The 13,660-nt window shown below is 45.3% G+C and overlaps 1 protein-coding gene across 3 annotated transcripts in view; it reads left to right on the forward strand.

Moving 5' to 3' along the window:
* The window catches only part of LOC127585703 (transcription factor MafK-like), a 44,958-nt gene that overhangs the window by 13,025 nt on the left and 18,273 nt on the right, over positions 1-13,660 (forward strand). For all 3 annotated transcript variants that reach the window (XR_007958556.1, XM_052043405.1, XM_052043404.1), the window contains one exon: positions 12,683-12,745. Coding sequence is in view for 2 of the 3 variants with exons in the window: in XM_052043405.1 (XP_051899365.1) it covers positions 12,713-12,745 (33 nt within the window). In the remaining variant the exon portion in view is untranslated. The remainder of the gene's footprint in view (positions 1-12,682; positions 12,746-13,660) is intronic.

Here is a 13,660-nt window from a genome sequence, read left to right on the forward strand (position 1 = left end):
AAAACAAAGTTTATCACTGTAGCTTGGTACATGTAACAATAATAAACTGATTTAGAATATCTCAGTATGTCAGGACAGATATCAAGTGATTGCTCTTCATTCAACAGCACTGTGTCTATTGAAGCATAGTGGCTGTTCTTTGAGAAATGTGGCACACAATTTACTCACCAAAGTGATAAATGGCTAATGGATATTATTTTGGTGTTGACTAAATTTGGGCCATACTTTGAGAGGATTTCCTGTTATTTGAAAGCCATTCCAAGGGATGTTTTGCTTCATTGTATCAGGCAGAGCCCTGGGTAACGCCCCGTTCGAAGGCCTGCAATGTCCCTGATCTAGATCAGGGCTTAAACCCATGGCTTTCTGCCTCCCAGGATGAGCTGCTGAGCTGCCGTGGCCTGATCTGATCCGCAGATCTTGCCGAGAAGGGATCTTGACCCCAAGTCAGAAAATAGTTGGCTCAAACCAGACAGGTGAACAATCAAAGACTGGCACTGAGTTGGTACCACTCCACAACAGTGCTCTTGTAGAATGAGGTGTAAATTCTGCCTTTTTTGCGTAGCTGCTGGAAAAATCCTCATTCTTCTGAAGAGTTGGGTTGTTTCCCTGTGACTGGGTGGTCATTATCTCCTTGCGTAACTAAAACTGATGATGTGGTGGTTATCACATTACTGTGTGAGAAACACATGCAAAATGCTGGAGGAACTCAGCAGGTCGGGCAGCATCTATGGAGGGGAATGAACAGTTGACATTTTGGGCCGAGAGCCTTCATCAGGACTGGAAAGAAAGGGCAGAAGCCGGAATAAAAGGTGGTTGGGGGGGGTGGGGAGTGAAGGGGAGGGGGAGGAGCACAGGCTGACAGGTGAGGGGGGGAAGGTAGGGAGGGGAGGGAAGTGGGAATGATGTGAGAAGCTGGGAGGTGATGGGTAGCAGAGGGAAAGGGCTGAAAAAGATGGAATCTGATAGGAGAGGACAGTGGACCATGGAATAAAGAGGGAGGAAGGTGTGGGTGATGGGCAGGTCGTGAGGGAAAAGAAAAGGGGCCAGAGGGATAAAGGAAAACCAAAGGGGGTGGGGTACTGCTGTGAGATCTTGCTTCGTACAACTTGAATGATCAGGTGCAGGAGGAGTCTGTCCGGCCCACAGAGTCTCTGGCAGCTCCTAGCAGAAATTCCCAGCAACCTAATTTACTCCCTCTCGAGGCATCCCCTGTTTGCATCCACCACCACATCACCCAGTCCACGAGCACATTCTCAGGTCCCTTTGTTCCTGCACTTCTTCTGACCTTTGATTGCTCCATTCCTACTGTGCAGTATTGACAGCTCTTAAACTACACCCACTTTGGCCATAAAGTGTCTCCTGAGCGAGGCTGTACTCAAACTCAGGTTCTTTCTTGTCCTCGATATAAAGTTGTGCCTGCTTTAATCTTAACTTCAGTGCTGAGCCGAATTTCTTCTCCTTGTGCTGTTGGGATGTTCAGTTGGCCTGAACTGCTTTGCTAACTGCGCAGCGTTGTATTAATACAGGTTCCCAGCTTCTTAAAGCGTTTAGCTGTGGTGGAGTTGGGGAAGAGGGTGGGGGGATGGGTGGTGGTTGTTGGGGAAGGACCCTTTGTGCCTTTCTGAGTGGCAAATGCGAGCCTGAAGTCACCCAGCCGTTTCTACGTGACACCATCTCCACAGCAACGTTCTCACGCATAAATGCTATTCTCTATTCATTCACTGGTCAAGTAGGGGTTTCAGCCAAGCAGTTCTCAATCAATTAACAACAAGCTTTTAGGCTTGTGGTCTTAGACTGAGAATCCTTGCTGCTTTTTTTTCTTAATAGCCTCCAGAAGATTCTACTGTGTTTAAAATTCTTTCTGCGTAGTGAGATTCATTTCCCAGAAAACAGAACTTAGGAGTGTTTTATTGTCGTAATGCATGCACAAGTGTAGGTGTGGTGTTCTGGGGTTTACCTGGAAAGTCAAAGTTCAGAAGGCGATCAGCAGGGTGTGTAACAAATACTTCCAACTGGGTGGTGTCTGGTATTTGATCTCACAAATATGCTTATTTATTTATCTATCATACAGTATCAGATCTCCTTTAGAGTTTAGTAATAATGCTTGATGAAGAAGGTGTTTGGCATGCTGGCCTTCGTCAGTCAGGACACAAGAGTATAGAAGTTGGGATGTTATGTTGCAGTTAACAAGATGTTGGTGAGGCCGCAGATGGAATATTGCGTTCTGTTTCGATCACCCTGCTGTAGGAAAGATGCCATTAAGCTGGAAAGAGTGCCGAGGAGACTTACGAGGATGTTGCTAGGATTCAAGGGACTGAGTTACAGAGAGAGGTTGAGAAAGTTTTTTCATTGGAGCGTAGGAGAATGAGGGGTGATCTTATAGAGGTGTATAAAATCATCAGGGGCATAGATGGGGTGAAGGTGCACAGTCTTTTTCTCAGGGTTGGGGAATCAAGAGGGTATAGGTTTAAGATGAGAGGGGAGACATTTAATAGGAACCTGAGGGGCCACTTTCTCACCCAGAGGGTGGTACATATCTGGAACGAGCTGCCAGAGGATGTGGTTGAAGCAGGTACATTAACAACATTTAAAAGGCACTTAGACAGGTACATGGGAAGGTTCAGAGAAATATGGGCCAAACACCGGGAAATGGCACTCACTTAAATGGGAATCTTGGTCGGCATGGACCAGTTGGGCCGAAGGACCTGTTTCCGTGCTGTATGACTCCATATAGGAAGAGGCCATCATCGTCTCCAGCCCACAACACCTTGCAGTTCATCACTGGCTGATCTGCACTTTAATTCCAACACCCTGCAATTGTCCTGAATACCCTTGTGTAAGAAAACTCAGTCACTCTCAGCTCTACAATTTATACTGGAAACTTAGCCTCTCTGGGCCACTCTAGAAAGTGAATGGTGCAGACAAAAGAGAGTGCAGATCTGGAATGGGGAAAAGAAACAGAATGCTGGAAGATCTCATTGGGACTGATGCGCAGTCTCAACCCCGAAAGTTTGACTTGCACCTTTTGCCTCCACAGCTGTAGCTTGACCTGCTGTGTTCTTCTAGTGTTTTGTTTTTAATGTAGGAAATGGTGCAGTGTGTTCCAGGCACCTACTGCTCTCTTTGGGGGTGGGGGGGGGGTGGGAATATATAAATCTCCTTTAAACTTTCCCCCTCTCACCTTAAATCTATGCCCTCTAGTATTTGACACTTCCACCCTGGGAAAATGACTCCATCTACCCTATCTGTGCCTTCCATAATTTTATAAGCTTCAATCAGGTCACCTCTCAGCCTCCTGGCGCTCCAGAGAAAACAATCCAAGTTTGTCCAACCAGATTGCTATACACTGGCAATCTCTTCTCTTCCCTCTCAGCCCCTCCGTAGGGTATTGACCTGAAGTGTTGACGATTCCTTTTTCCTCCACGGATGCTGCTTGACCTCCTGAGTTCTTCCAGTGTCCTGTGCTTTGTGGAAAAAACAATGATGCTGGAGGAACTCAGCAGGCCAGGCAGCGTCCACGGAGAAAAGCCGGCAGTTTCTCCACGGGAAAAGCAAGCTTTTCTCCACGGATGCTGCCTGGCCTGCCGAGTTCCTCCTGCATCATCAGATTCCAGCATCTGCAGTCCTTTGTTTCTCCTGTGCTTTGTTCCAGATTACAGCATCTGCAGTCTCTGTTATCTTCTGCCTTTATAAGTAAACATTGGAGCCAATTTGTGCAGAGCAAGCTCCCACAAATGATAAACACAGCGGACCTTGCAATACCAGTTTGAGGGGGTGATATTGATCAGGACACCAGAGAAGTCCCTTGTAATTCTTCATAATTTGTACCATTTTTTATACTAGCTGCATGCATTTGTACAGTGCCTGGTGAATCACAGAATGCTCTTGTGCTCCCTGTAAAACAAGTTGCATCTATGTGTAATCCCTATTGCTTTTATAGGCAAATTCAACACACATTTTGTATTCAGTAAGATTAACAAAAATAGCATCATGCTCTCTATTTAATTTGGTTGAGAATTTGACCAAAGTGTTGAATTCTATGATCTAGAAGAGCACGGGCTTCCCTGCAAGTTGCACATCTTCCACATCTAGAAATATATTGCCGTTCCTTCATCATTACCACATCCCTCCCCCACAGCACTGTGGGACCACCTTCACCAGAAGGACTGCAGCAGCTCACCCTCGCATCTTCAAGGACAATTAGGGATGAACAATAAATGCTGGCCTTTTCCAGCTTCGGCCGCATCCCACATATGAATAAAACTAAGTACACATCCCCGTGAGAAATGGTCCTCTTTTGCTTCATAATGGGAAAGGGGCTTTTAAAGACTCAAACCTTTGTGTTCTTTCCCTTTCCTTTGATCACCTTCTTCACATTGAAATAAAAAAGCTCCCGACCCAACAAGCACTGCTGAGACAACACACAAAGTGCTGGAGGAACTCGGCAGGTCAGACAGGATCTGTGGAGGGAAGTGGACAGCCTTGCTGCGTTCCTCCAGCATTTTGTCTGTTGCTCCAGATTCCAGCACCTGCAGTCTTTTGTGTCTCTAGTGAGAATTTGAATGTAAGAAATAGAAGCTAGAGTTGGCCATTCAGTTCCTCAAGCCAGTTCTGGCATTCAATAAAACCGTGGCTTCAACAGCACTTTCCCACTGATTTCCTTTCTTCCCACCCCCCCCCCCCCCCCCCCCCCCCCCGTATCTCTCTACTCCCCTGCGGTCCGGAAACCTGGTTTGGATGTATTCAAGGACTCCACCTCCACAGTTCTCTGGCACAGAGAATTCCAAAGGTTCACTGGGAGAAGCAATCCTCCCCCTCATCTCCATCTCAAGCAGGTAACCCTTTATCCTGAAAGTATGTCACCAGTTCTAGATTCCCCCAGGAATGACTGTGAAGGCAAAGCAAGGTTAGATCAGGAACCCGGCCTGACAAAATACTTGAATTTATTGATCCTTCAGTGTGGAGACCGAACAGACAGATCCATCGTGTACAATGGGAAGCTGCATGTTACTCTGTGCATCGCTTGTGCTGCACAATGAGCTCGCTTACCTGCTCACCTCCAGAAAGTTTTTAGTTTACTTATTTTAAAGAAGATTTTGCATTTCTCAACAGTGAAATGTTTAGCAGGGCAGCCACTGATGTGATGTAGAAAAGGTCACAGCCAGTTTCTGAATTGAAAGCTCCCACAGACAGTAATATTGTGACTGGATACAGGCAAACCCTGCATTACAATTTTAAGTGTAATTAATAATTGTAATATATATAATATGAATAGAATTTGTACATTGTAACATAAAAATAAATTGTAATAAAAATTTAAAAATTACATAAACAATTTTCCATAACACAAAACTGTATCATCTGCACATACATCAAGAAATATGAGTTCAAAAACTTTTTTTATTATTATATTTACTATCTTTTCACACATATTCAGTGAGAGCAAATTTCATCCTGTATCTCAAGTGACTTGTGAATTCTGTAAGGGCAAACTTCTGTAACCCAAACAGCCGTAAGGTGGGTTTGCCTGTGATCTATTTCAGTAAAGTCAATTGAGGAATCAAGACTGGCTGCTTAGGCTGGTTCAGATGGGGAAGATGTATCAGTTTGATGGTTGGTGAGTTTTGCTATTGAACTAGAAACACATTGGTTAGGGATTAGGGTCTCGGATAAATTGAACAATTTGCTCATTGGTGGATGGTAATTTGGAACAAGAGCCATAGAGTCGTTTCACCTGTCCAGTGCTTTTTAAAAGTTGTTAATGTACCCACCTTAACCACTTCCCCTGGCAGCTCATTCTATATGTGGACTACCTTCTGGGTGAAAAAAGTTGCCCCTCAGATTCCTATCAAATCTTTCCCCTCTCACCATAAACCTATGTCCTCTAGTTCTTGATCCTCCAACCTTGGGGGGGAGGACTTTGTGCATTCACCCTATCTATGCTCCTCATGATCTTGTAAGATCACCTCTTATTCCCTTATGCTCCAGTGAATAAAGTCCTAGCCTGCTCAACCTCTCTCCATAACTTACTCCCTCAAGTCCTGGCAACATCCTCGTGAATCTTTTCTGCTCTTTTTCCAGCTTAATGGCATCTTTCCTATAGCAGGGTGGCCAAAACTGAACACAATATTTCAAATGCGGCCTCAATGACATATTGTACAACATCCCAACTCCTACACTCCGTGCCTTGAATGATGAAAGCCAGCATGCCAAAAGCTGCCTTCACCACCCCGCTATCTGTGACGACACTTTCAGGGAACCATGTACTTGTACTCCAGCGCCCTACCATTCATTGTGAAAGTCCTTCCCTGATTTGTCTTCCCAAAATGCAACACCTCGCACAGATCTGACTTAAACTCCATTTGCCATTCCTCGGCCCACTTACCCAGCTGATCAAGATCCCTTTGTAATACTTGATAACCACCTTCACTGTCTACGACACCACCTATTTTAGTGTCATCTAAAACTACACCACTCCATGCATCGCTGGTGCTGCACAAGGGCACAAGGGCTTGCTTACGTACTCACTTCCAGAAAGTTTAATTTACTAATTTTAAAAAAGTCTTGCATTTCTCAATAGTGAAATATTTTGAAGGGCAGCCACTGTTGTGAAATAACCATCAAAGTGGAGGGTTGTTGTCAAAAGACAACTCTGTCCCTGAACATCCATCACCTACCCTTACATTGTCTAGTATCTCCCCATTGCCAGAGCCACCTCCAACCCTACCACACTCTGTGATCTCCACTTCTTCTGGCCTTTTTGACGTGGCCTATTTCAATTGCTCCACCATTGGCGGCTGTGTCTTCAGCTGCCTAAGTGTTGGGGTTCTCTTCCTAACGCTCTCTGGCTCTTTGCCCTCCTTTTTAATGATCCTTTTAGAGCCTCTCCGTGAGAGATGTTGGCATGCGAGAGGGTTCTGGTGTTGGTTTACTTACCCTGCCAGTGGATTTGGAGAGTTTTGCCGAGACGGTGTTGATGGTATCTCTCCAGTGCTCTGCAGTAACTGCTGTCAATAGTCCATGTCTCAGAAGCATACAGGAGGGTGGGGATCATTGATGCCAGAGAGTTCATCTCTTTGGTGCAATGTTTGAGGTGTTGACCTACCAGCACATTTTTCCCCAGGCGACCAAGGTTGTATTGATACACAGGTAGTGGTGGGTTCATCGTCCACCTCTGCCTTACTGAGAGGGTAGTTCCAGAGACCTGAGAAAGTGGTCCATGCTTTTCCCAGGGTCTCTTTGTGGCTGTTTGTTGGGGGACAGTTACATGCAACATAGATCATACCACATACAACATAGAAGAGTACAGCACACGAACAGGCCCTTCGACCCACAATGGCTGGGCCAAGCGCGATGCCAAATTACGGTGCAAGTAATGCCAGTGCGGGCAGGTTGGTACCTTTGTCAGTTTGCTCCAGTGGACAGACCACCTTTGTGCACGTGCCCAGCACCAGATCCCTGAAGGAAGCTCTCTGACATGGCAAAAGGTTACCAGGAGGACTGAGGAAATGATTCAAGGGTGTTCTCAAAGCTTGTTTCAAAAAAAAAAGTAACATCCTCATCACCTCATGGGAATCTTGGACCTATAGCCATTCAAAATGGAGAAGCAGCAATCAGGCTGGCACGGAGAATCTGGAGTCCCTTGGGGAGCGCACAAAAGCCAAGCATAATGAGTACGCTACTTCCCAAACTACCCTCTCCATTCATCCCATTAAACACAACCTGCCCCACCCGTGGTTGAGTTTGTGAGTCCCCATAGGCCTCATCAACCATTTCAGAACTGGGGTCATTACTGTCGCCTCTTTGAGGCGTTTAAGGCATATAATTTAAAACCTTTTTATGTGGCTCAGAATCAAATTTTTGTTTGATGTTCTTGTAAAGTGGCTTGGTGTGTTTTACTGAATTGGCACAGCTCTATGAATAACAACTTATTGTCTGGTGGGCACTGCAGTCTCATACCACACAGCTCGCTCAACATCAAAGAGAAATAATATTAGTGTCATCGAGTAGTTGATGGTCGGTACTGACTTGGTGGGATGAGGGGCCTGTTTCCACGGTCCTTCTCGCCGTCTCCCTCTCCAGACAGAAATCCAGGGAACGTGTCCCATATCCCGTATCCAATCCTCAGTCAACATTTGCTAAAGCAGTTTGTTTGGTCATTATAATGTTGCAGCTTCCAGTATGTATACCTTGGTTGCTTTTTGTTTTACTCAGTCTTGGTGCCTGGCATCACCAACAAGGCCAGCACTTATTGCCCATCCCTATCAGTCCTTGGGAAGGTCGTAGTGAGTTACTTTCTCGAACTGCTGCATTCCTTCTGGTGAAGGTACTCCCACAATGCTTTTGGCCTGGGAGTTCCAGAATTGAGGCCCAGTGGTGATAAAGGGCTGACTATACATTGAAGTTAGGGTACAGGATGGGTAACTTGATGGCACCGGAGTGTGGTGACTCATTGCAAGCAGCTCTCTACAGATCTACTCATTACCCTTACTATAATCGTTCTATGACACTTTGTACTGTTATTGTTTTTACCTGTACTACATCAATGCACTCTGTACTAACCCAATGTAATTGCGCTGTGTAATGAATTGACCCGTACGATTGGTATGTAAGACAAGTTTTTCACTGTACCTCGGTACAAGTGACAATAATAAACCAATACCAATACCAGATGGTGTTTTCCTGCAGCTGCTATCCTCTTCGTTATTGGTGTAGAGGTTGCTGGTAACCTAAGTGAGTAATGCAATGTGTTTTGTAGATGGTACATACTACAGGTACTGTGGGTGATTGAGGCATTGTCCTGGGTCATTTTTCCAACACCCTGAAGGAGTTGTGACCTTTGGGACACCAAGAGGGGAGGAAATTGTGTCAAATAAACAAAACCACGGCCTTGCCCTTACGAGAATCATAAGGCCTGTTGAACTCTGACTTCTATTGACAAGTAAATGGCACATCACAGACACCACACCATGACATTAAACACACTTATCACAATGAGGGAGGGGCTCCTGAGAGACTCTGCAACTAATCCAATCAATTAACTTGGACTTTGTTCTTTCAGTATGTCTCTTGAGGTTCTTTACCAGCATTTTACCTTCATTTTTATATTTTGTAAAAGACAATCCTGTGTTTGTACAGGCCCAGCTCACAGCCTCGATATGGCCAGCCATACGTTATGGAACGTACTCATTGCTGTAATGTAGATAACGTGGCAAACTACACCACCAAGAAGGACAAGGTTCCCCTCCCAAGTCGCACACAATCCTGGCTTGGAAATATATCGCTGCTCCTTCCATGGTTGCTGGGTCTAAACCTGAAGCACCCTCCCACCTTCTCCTACCCCTCCCTTAAACAGCACTGCAGGAGCACTTCACCAGCATGACTGCAGAGGTTCAGGAAGGTGCCTTACCATCACCTTCTCAAGGGAAAGTAGGGAAGGGCAATAAATGCCAGCAGCACCCATATCCTAGAAAGTGAATAAATAAAGAAAGCTTAGCATGTGGAGAACTGGGGGTAGGTCACTCTCCTCCATAGCACCAGGTGAACATTGCACCACTCCAACGCAAAACTCCCACGGCAACAACTGCTGCAAATCTGAGCCATTTCAGTGACCACGAGGTGAAGAACAAGCCCAGCCTTGACGTTAGTTCCACTGATGACACTTGGTCAGCATGAATGAGTTGGGCCGAAGGGCCTGTTTACCTCTATGACTTGCTGATGATCCTGTACAGAGATACCTCCACAAAAACCAATACTCAACAACACAGCCTTCCATTTAATATAATACCACTACCAAGCAAAACACCCACGGACGAGCTTATTCACAAAAGTTGACTGTGAATCACAGAGGTATTCTGGGAGGTGATCAAAAACTCATTCAAGTGATTGGTTTTAAGGATTACCAAAGAAGGTTTAGTACATCTAACGCTGGTGTGGCTACGATCCAATCCAGTCCCAGGTCAGCTATCTGATCTGTACTGGGTTAGCTAATCTCAGCAAGAACGTGGATGAGGCCCACTTTAGATCATTGCTTGATTGTTCTTTGGCAGTCGGACAGGGTAAAAATCAACTTGTCAAATGCGTGCTCTTTTTTTCAGTTGCTCGTAAATTGAAAGCAAAGATAGTTCCAAGCCTGTTAATGCTTCAAGACACTTAGTCCGTTAAGAAACATTTGACCAAAACAAAATTGATGTTTAATTTGGGAGGAATGGCTTTGACGTGCTCCAGGAATGCTGAGCTGGGGTACGAGGAGGACGTACATCCCGAATTCAGTGGGCAAACTCGCTGGAGCTTTTCTATTGCCCTTTGGTCTACCCGAAACTTGGTCTTACAGCACGGCGAGATGTCCATAGGGGAATGCTGCTGACTGGCACATTCCGGGCTGCAGGAGGACGTGCTGAGGGACGCACTGAAGCTTAGTGCAGCCAGTGCTAAGACTCTATGGGGAATAGTCCGCAGTCTGGGCTCATCCTGCTACCCCACGTGGAGGGGCAGAGTCAAGTGGGGAAGGTCCTCAAATATTGAAAGGGTGCATCACCCCAGAAGGCCACATGAGAGGCAATGATGCTGTAGTTTTTAAAAGAAAACACTTCTGAATGCATTGACCATGAATTTAAAATGTCTTGCACTGTGTTTATTCTTATGTATATATTATTATGAATAAAGTTTATTTTTGAAATTTTTAAGAAACCGCTCTTTGAGGTGGGCCCTCTATATTCAGGAGCTGCCCAAGGGGGTTTGAGCTACTAGCTCGGTATTAAATGACCTATGTCTCAGAAGAATTTTAAGCTTGTCATCTGCGAAGACGGGGAAAGCATTAAACAGGAAATGCTGAACAAACATGAACTTCTGCTCCTGATTAAAGACAACTTCTGTTTTTGATTAATCTGCACATTTTGTTTTATGCTGTGTTTTGAACTGGACGCTGTGTATCAGAACTCTTAATTGGTTCTGTGCAGACAAACATAGCATGCTGGGTTTTATTTACAAAGCAATGCTGTAAGTCTGTTTTACTACTGGTTAAATCAGCATTTACGAGATTTTTTTAAAGCAGCCTGGGCTTAGCTGGTAGCGCACTTGATGGACGCAGTGGGTGACTTTCCTTGCTGTGTGTTATGCCGGAATGCCTTGCGAAATTTCTTCAGTGAGTGAATTTGGCACAAGGCTTTTCCTGACTGATTTTTCCCCTTTTTTGTTGTTCTCGGAGACTCCTCGCGCATTTGCAGCCGTTTTTCTTTTTTTAACACCACGAATGCATCAATGAGAATGCAGGGGTGAAGACCTGGGACTTCACGACGGGGGCAAAAGCCAGTGACCCTGCCCTTTTCACCCACGTTAAATCTGGAATGGGAGGTGGGCGTCTAACCCAAGAAATGAGAGCAGATACTGGATGTTCTGTCTCCCAAACCTCTGCCTTTCAGTCAGGTCGTGGCTGATCTGATAGAGTTCTAGATCATGCGGCACAGAAACAGGCCCTTTGGCCCACCCAGTCCATGCAGACTATCAGCCACCCACTTGCACTACTCCCACATTTAATCCCATTTTCTACTCCCACCCCCAAGATTCAACCACTCACCCACACACTAGAATCGCCATCCTACTGTCCTGCACATCTTTGGGATGTGGGAGGAAACTGGAGCACCTGGAAGAAACCCATGCAGTCACAGGGAAAACATGTAAGCTCCACGCAGACAGCACCGGAGGTCGGGATTTCTCTTTGGCTTCAGCTCACTTTCCTGCCCAATTTTCTTCAAAACCCTTGGCACCTTTAGTAGTCCAAAAATCTGCAAGTCTCAGCTCTGAATATATTAGTGATTCAGTCTCCAAAGCTCTCTCAGTGGATGAGAGCTTTGGACACTAAATCACTAAATATTGTTACTAAATATGGTCCATTAATCTATGACCCTCTGTGAGAAAGAATTCCTTAACTGGCAACCCCTTATCAAGTCTAGATTTCTCCAACATTTCCCTGTCAAGTGCACTGTGTATCAATATGTTTCAATAAAATCACTTCTCATCTGCTAATCTTCAAGTACAGGCCCAATCGACTTGGAGTGTGCATCTCATTAGTAAATGCAGGACTAGATAAGTGACCTAATTGATCAGATATCCTGCCCTTTTTGCATCCTGAATGCCAAGAAAGCCAATTTGTCAGTAAGCCAGAAGCCTGAAGACCCACACCACAAGGTTTAACAGCTCCCTCCACACTGCTATCAGGTTCTTGAACCAACCTGAAAAATCGTGTTCTACCTCGGACTATTTTTCCCTCCACTCACTCTAATGATGTTATTTTGTTGTGTAAGTTGTGTATAATTTATGTTAATTTAAGTTTATGCAATTGATGCTTTTCATATTTGTAATGTACTGTGTTGCTGCTTCAAAAAAGCTAATTTTCATGGCATTTGCACCCTAGGTACGTCATGCTCAGTCCAAAGTACTCCTGACAATGAACTTGAACTTGTCAAGCGTACTTTGGACTGAGCATGGTGATAGGCAAGTCCTCTGCTCCTGCCACCTGCGTCATGGTTCGGGGAAGACTTGTGTGGGAGCCATGGTGGGGTTGGAGGGGGAAGGGGATTGGTGACATCAGTTGTCTGGGGCTTGGGGTCACAATGGAAGTGACGTCAACAGTGTTGCCCAGAAGACTTGATAGCTGACCTGTTTTCTTTTATCTTTGATCCAGGGAGCGTGTTCTGGTCAAGTTCATCACAGTATGAGCACCAACCGAGGAAGCAAGGCATTAAAGGTAACAGCAGACCCTTCACGAGCTGTGTAATTCACCCCGTGTAATTCTCACAGGACAGTAAAACTCTGATAATCCAGCACATTGGAACTTTGATGCCGGGCTAACAGGTTTTCCACACTGTTGAATGTTAACACTCCAGCATACTTTTAATACACTTTTTTTTCCAAGATGTTACAACGAACAATAGTATCATAATTATAATAATTTTTTCAGTTGGGGTACTGAGTCCAATATTGCTCATCAGACTTTGACAAGGATGTAATGGTCTTGGAGAGGATGTGGAAGGGAGTTCCTTGAAGGGTTCCAGGGATGAGGGCGAGACTTGGAGAAGCTGGGATCATTCTCCTTGGAGCAGAGTTTGAGAGGAAAGTTGATAGAGGTGGACAAGATGCTGAAGGGTTCAGATGGAGTAAACTTTGAGGGAAGTTGTTCCCATTAGCAAGTGGTTCAAGGACCAAAGCGAACAAACCCACTGTGGGATGGGATGTGAGGAGAAGCTATTTCCCTCCGATGGAGTTGATCAGGAACTCACTGCAGGGTGGAAGCAGACAATCAGGGCCTTCAGAAAGGAACTGGATAGGGCAGAGGGAGCATAATTCCCAGGGCAGTGGCGAAAGAAGGGGGAGTTATTGGATCGTTCTACAGCTTCCAACATGGATTCAACAGGCCAAGGAATAGCTTCCTAGGCCATGGGAATTCTGAGTGAAGAAGTTTCTCCTCATCCCAAACCAAGACCTTATAGAGGTGTATGAAATCATGAGGGACATAGATACGGTGAATGTATACACTCCTTTTTCCAGGGTAGGGGAAGCATAAACCCAGAGGGCCTAGGTTTAAGGTGAGAAGGGAAAGATTTAAAAGGGGCAACTTCTTCACGCAGAGGATGGAGCATACGTGGAACGAGCTGCCAGAGGA

Source organism: Pristis pectinata, chromosome 33 (genome assembly GCF_009764475.1).
Source record: "Pristis pectinata isolate sPriPec2 chromosome 33, sPriPec2.1.pri, whole genome shotgun sequence".
Taxonomy (NCBI): domain Eukaryota; kingdom Metazoa; phylum Chordata; class Chondrichthyes; order Rhinopristiformes; family Pristidae; genus Pristis; species Pristis pectinata.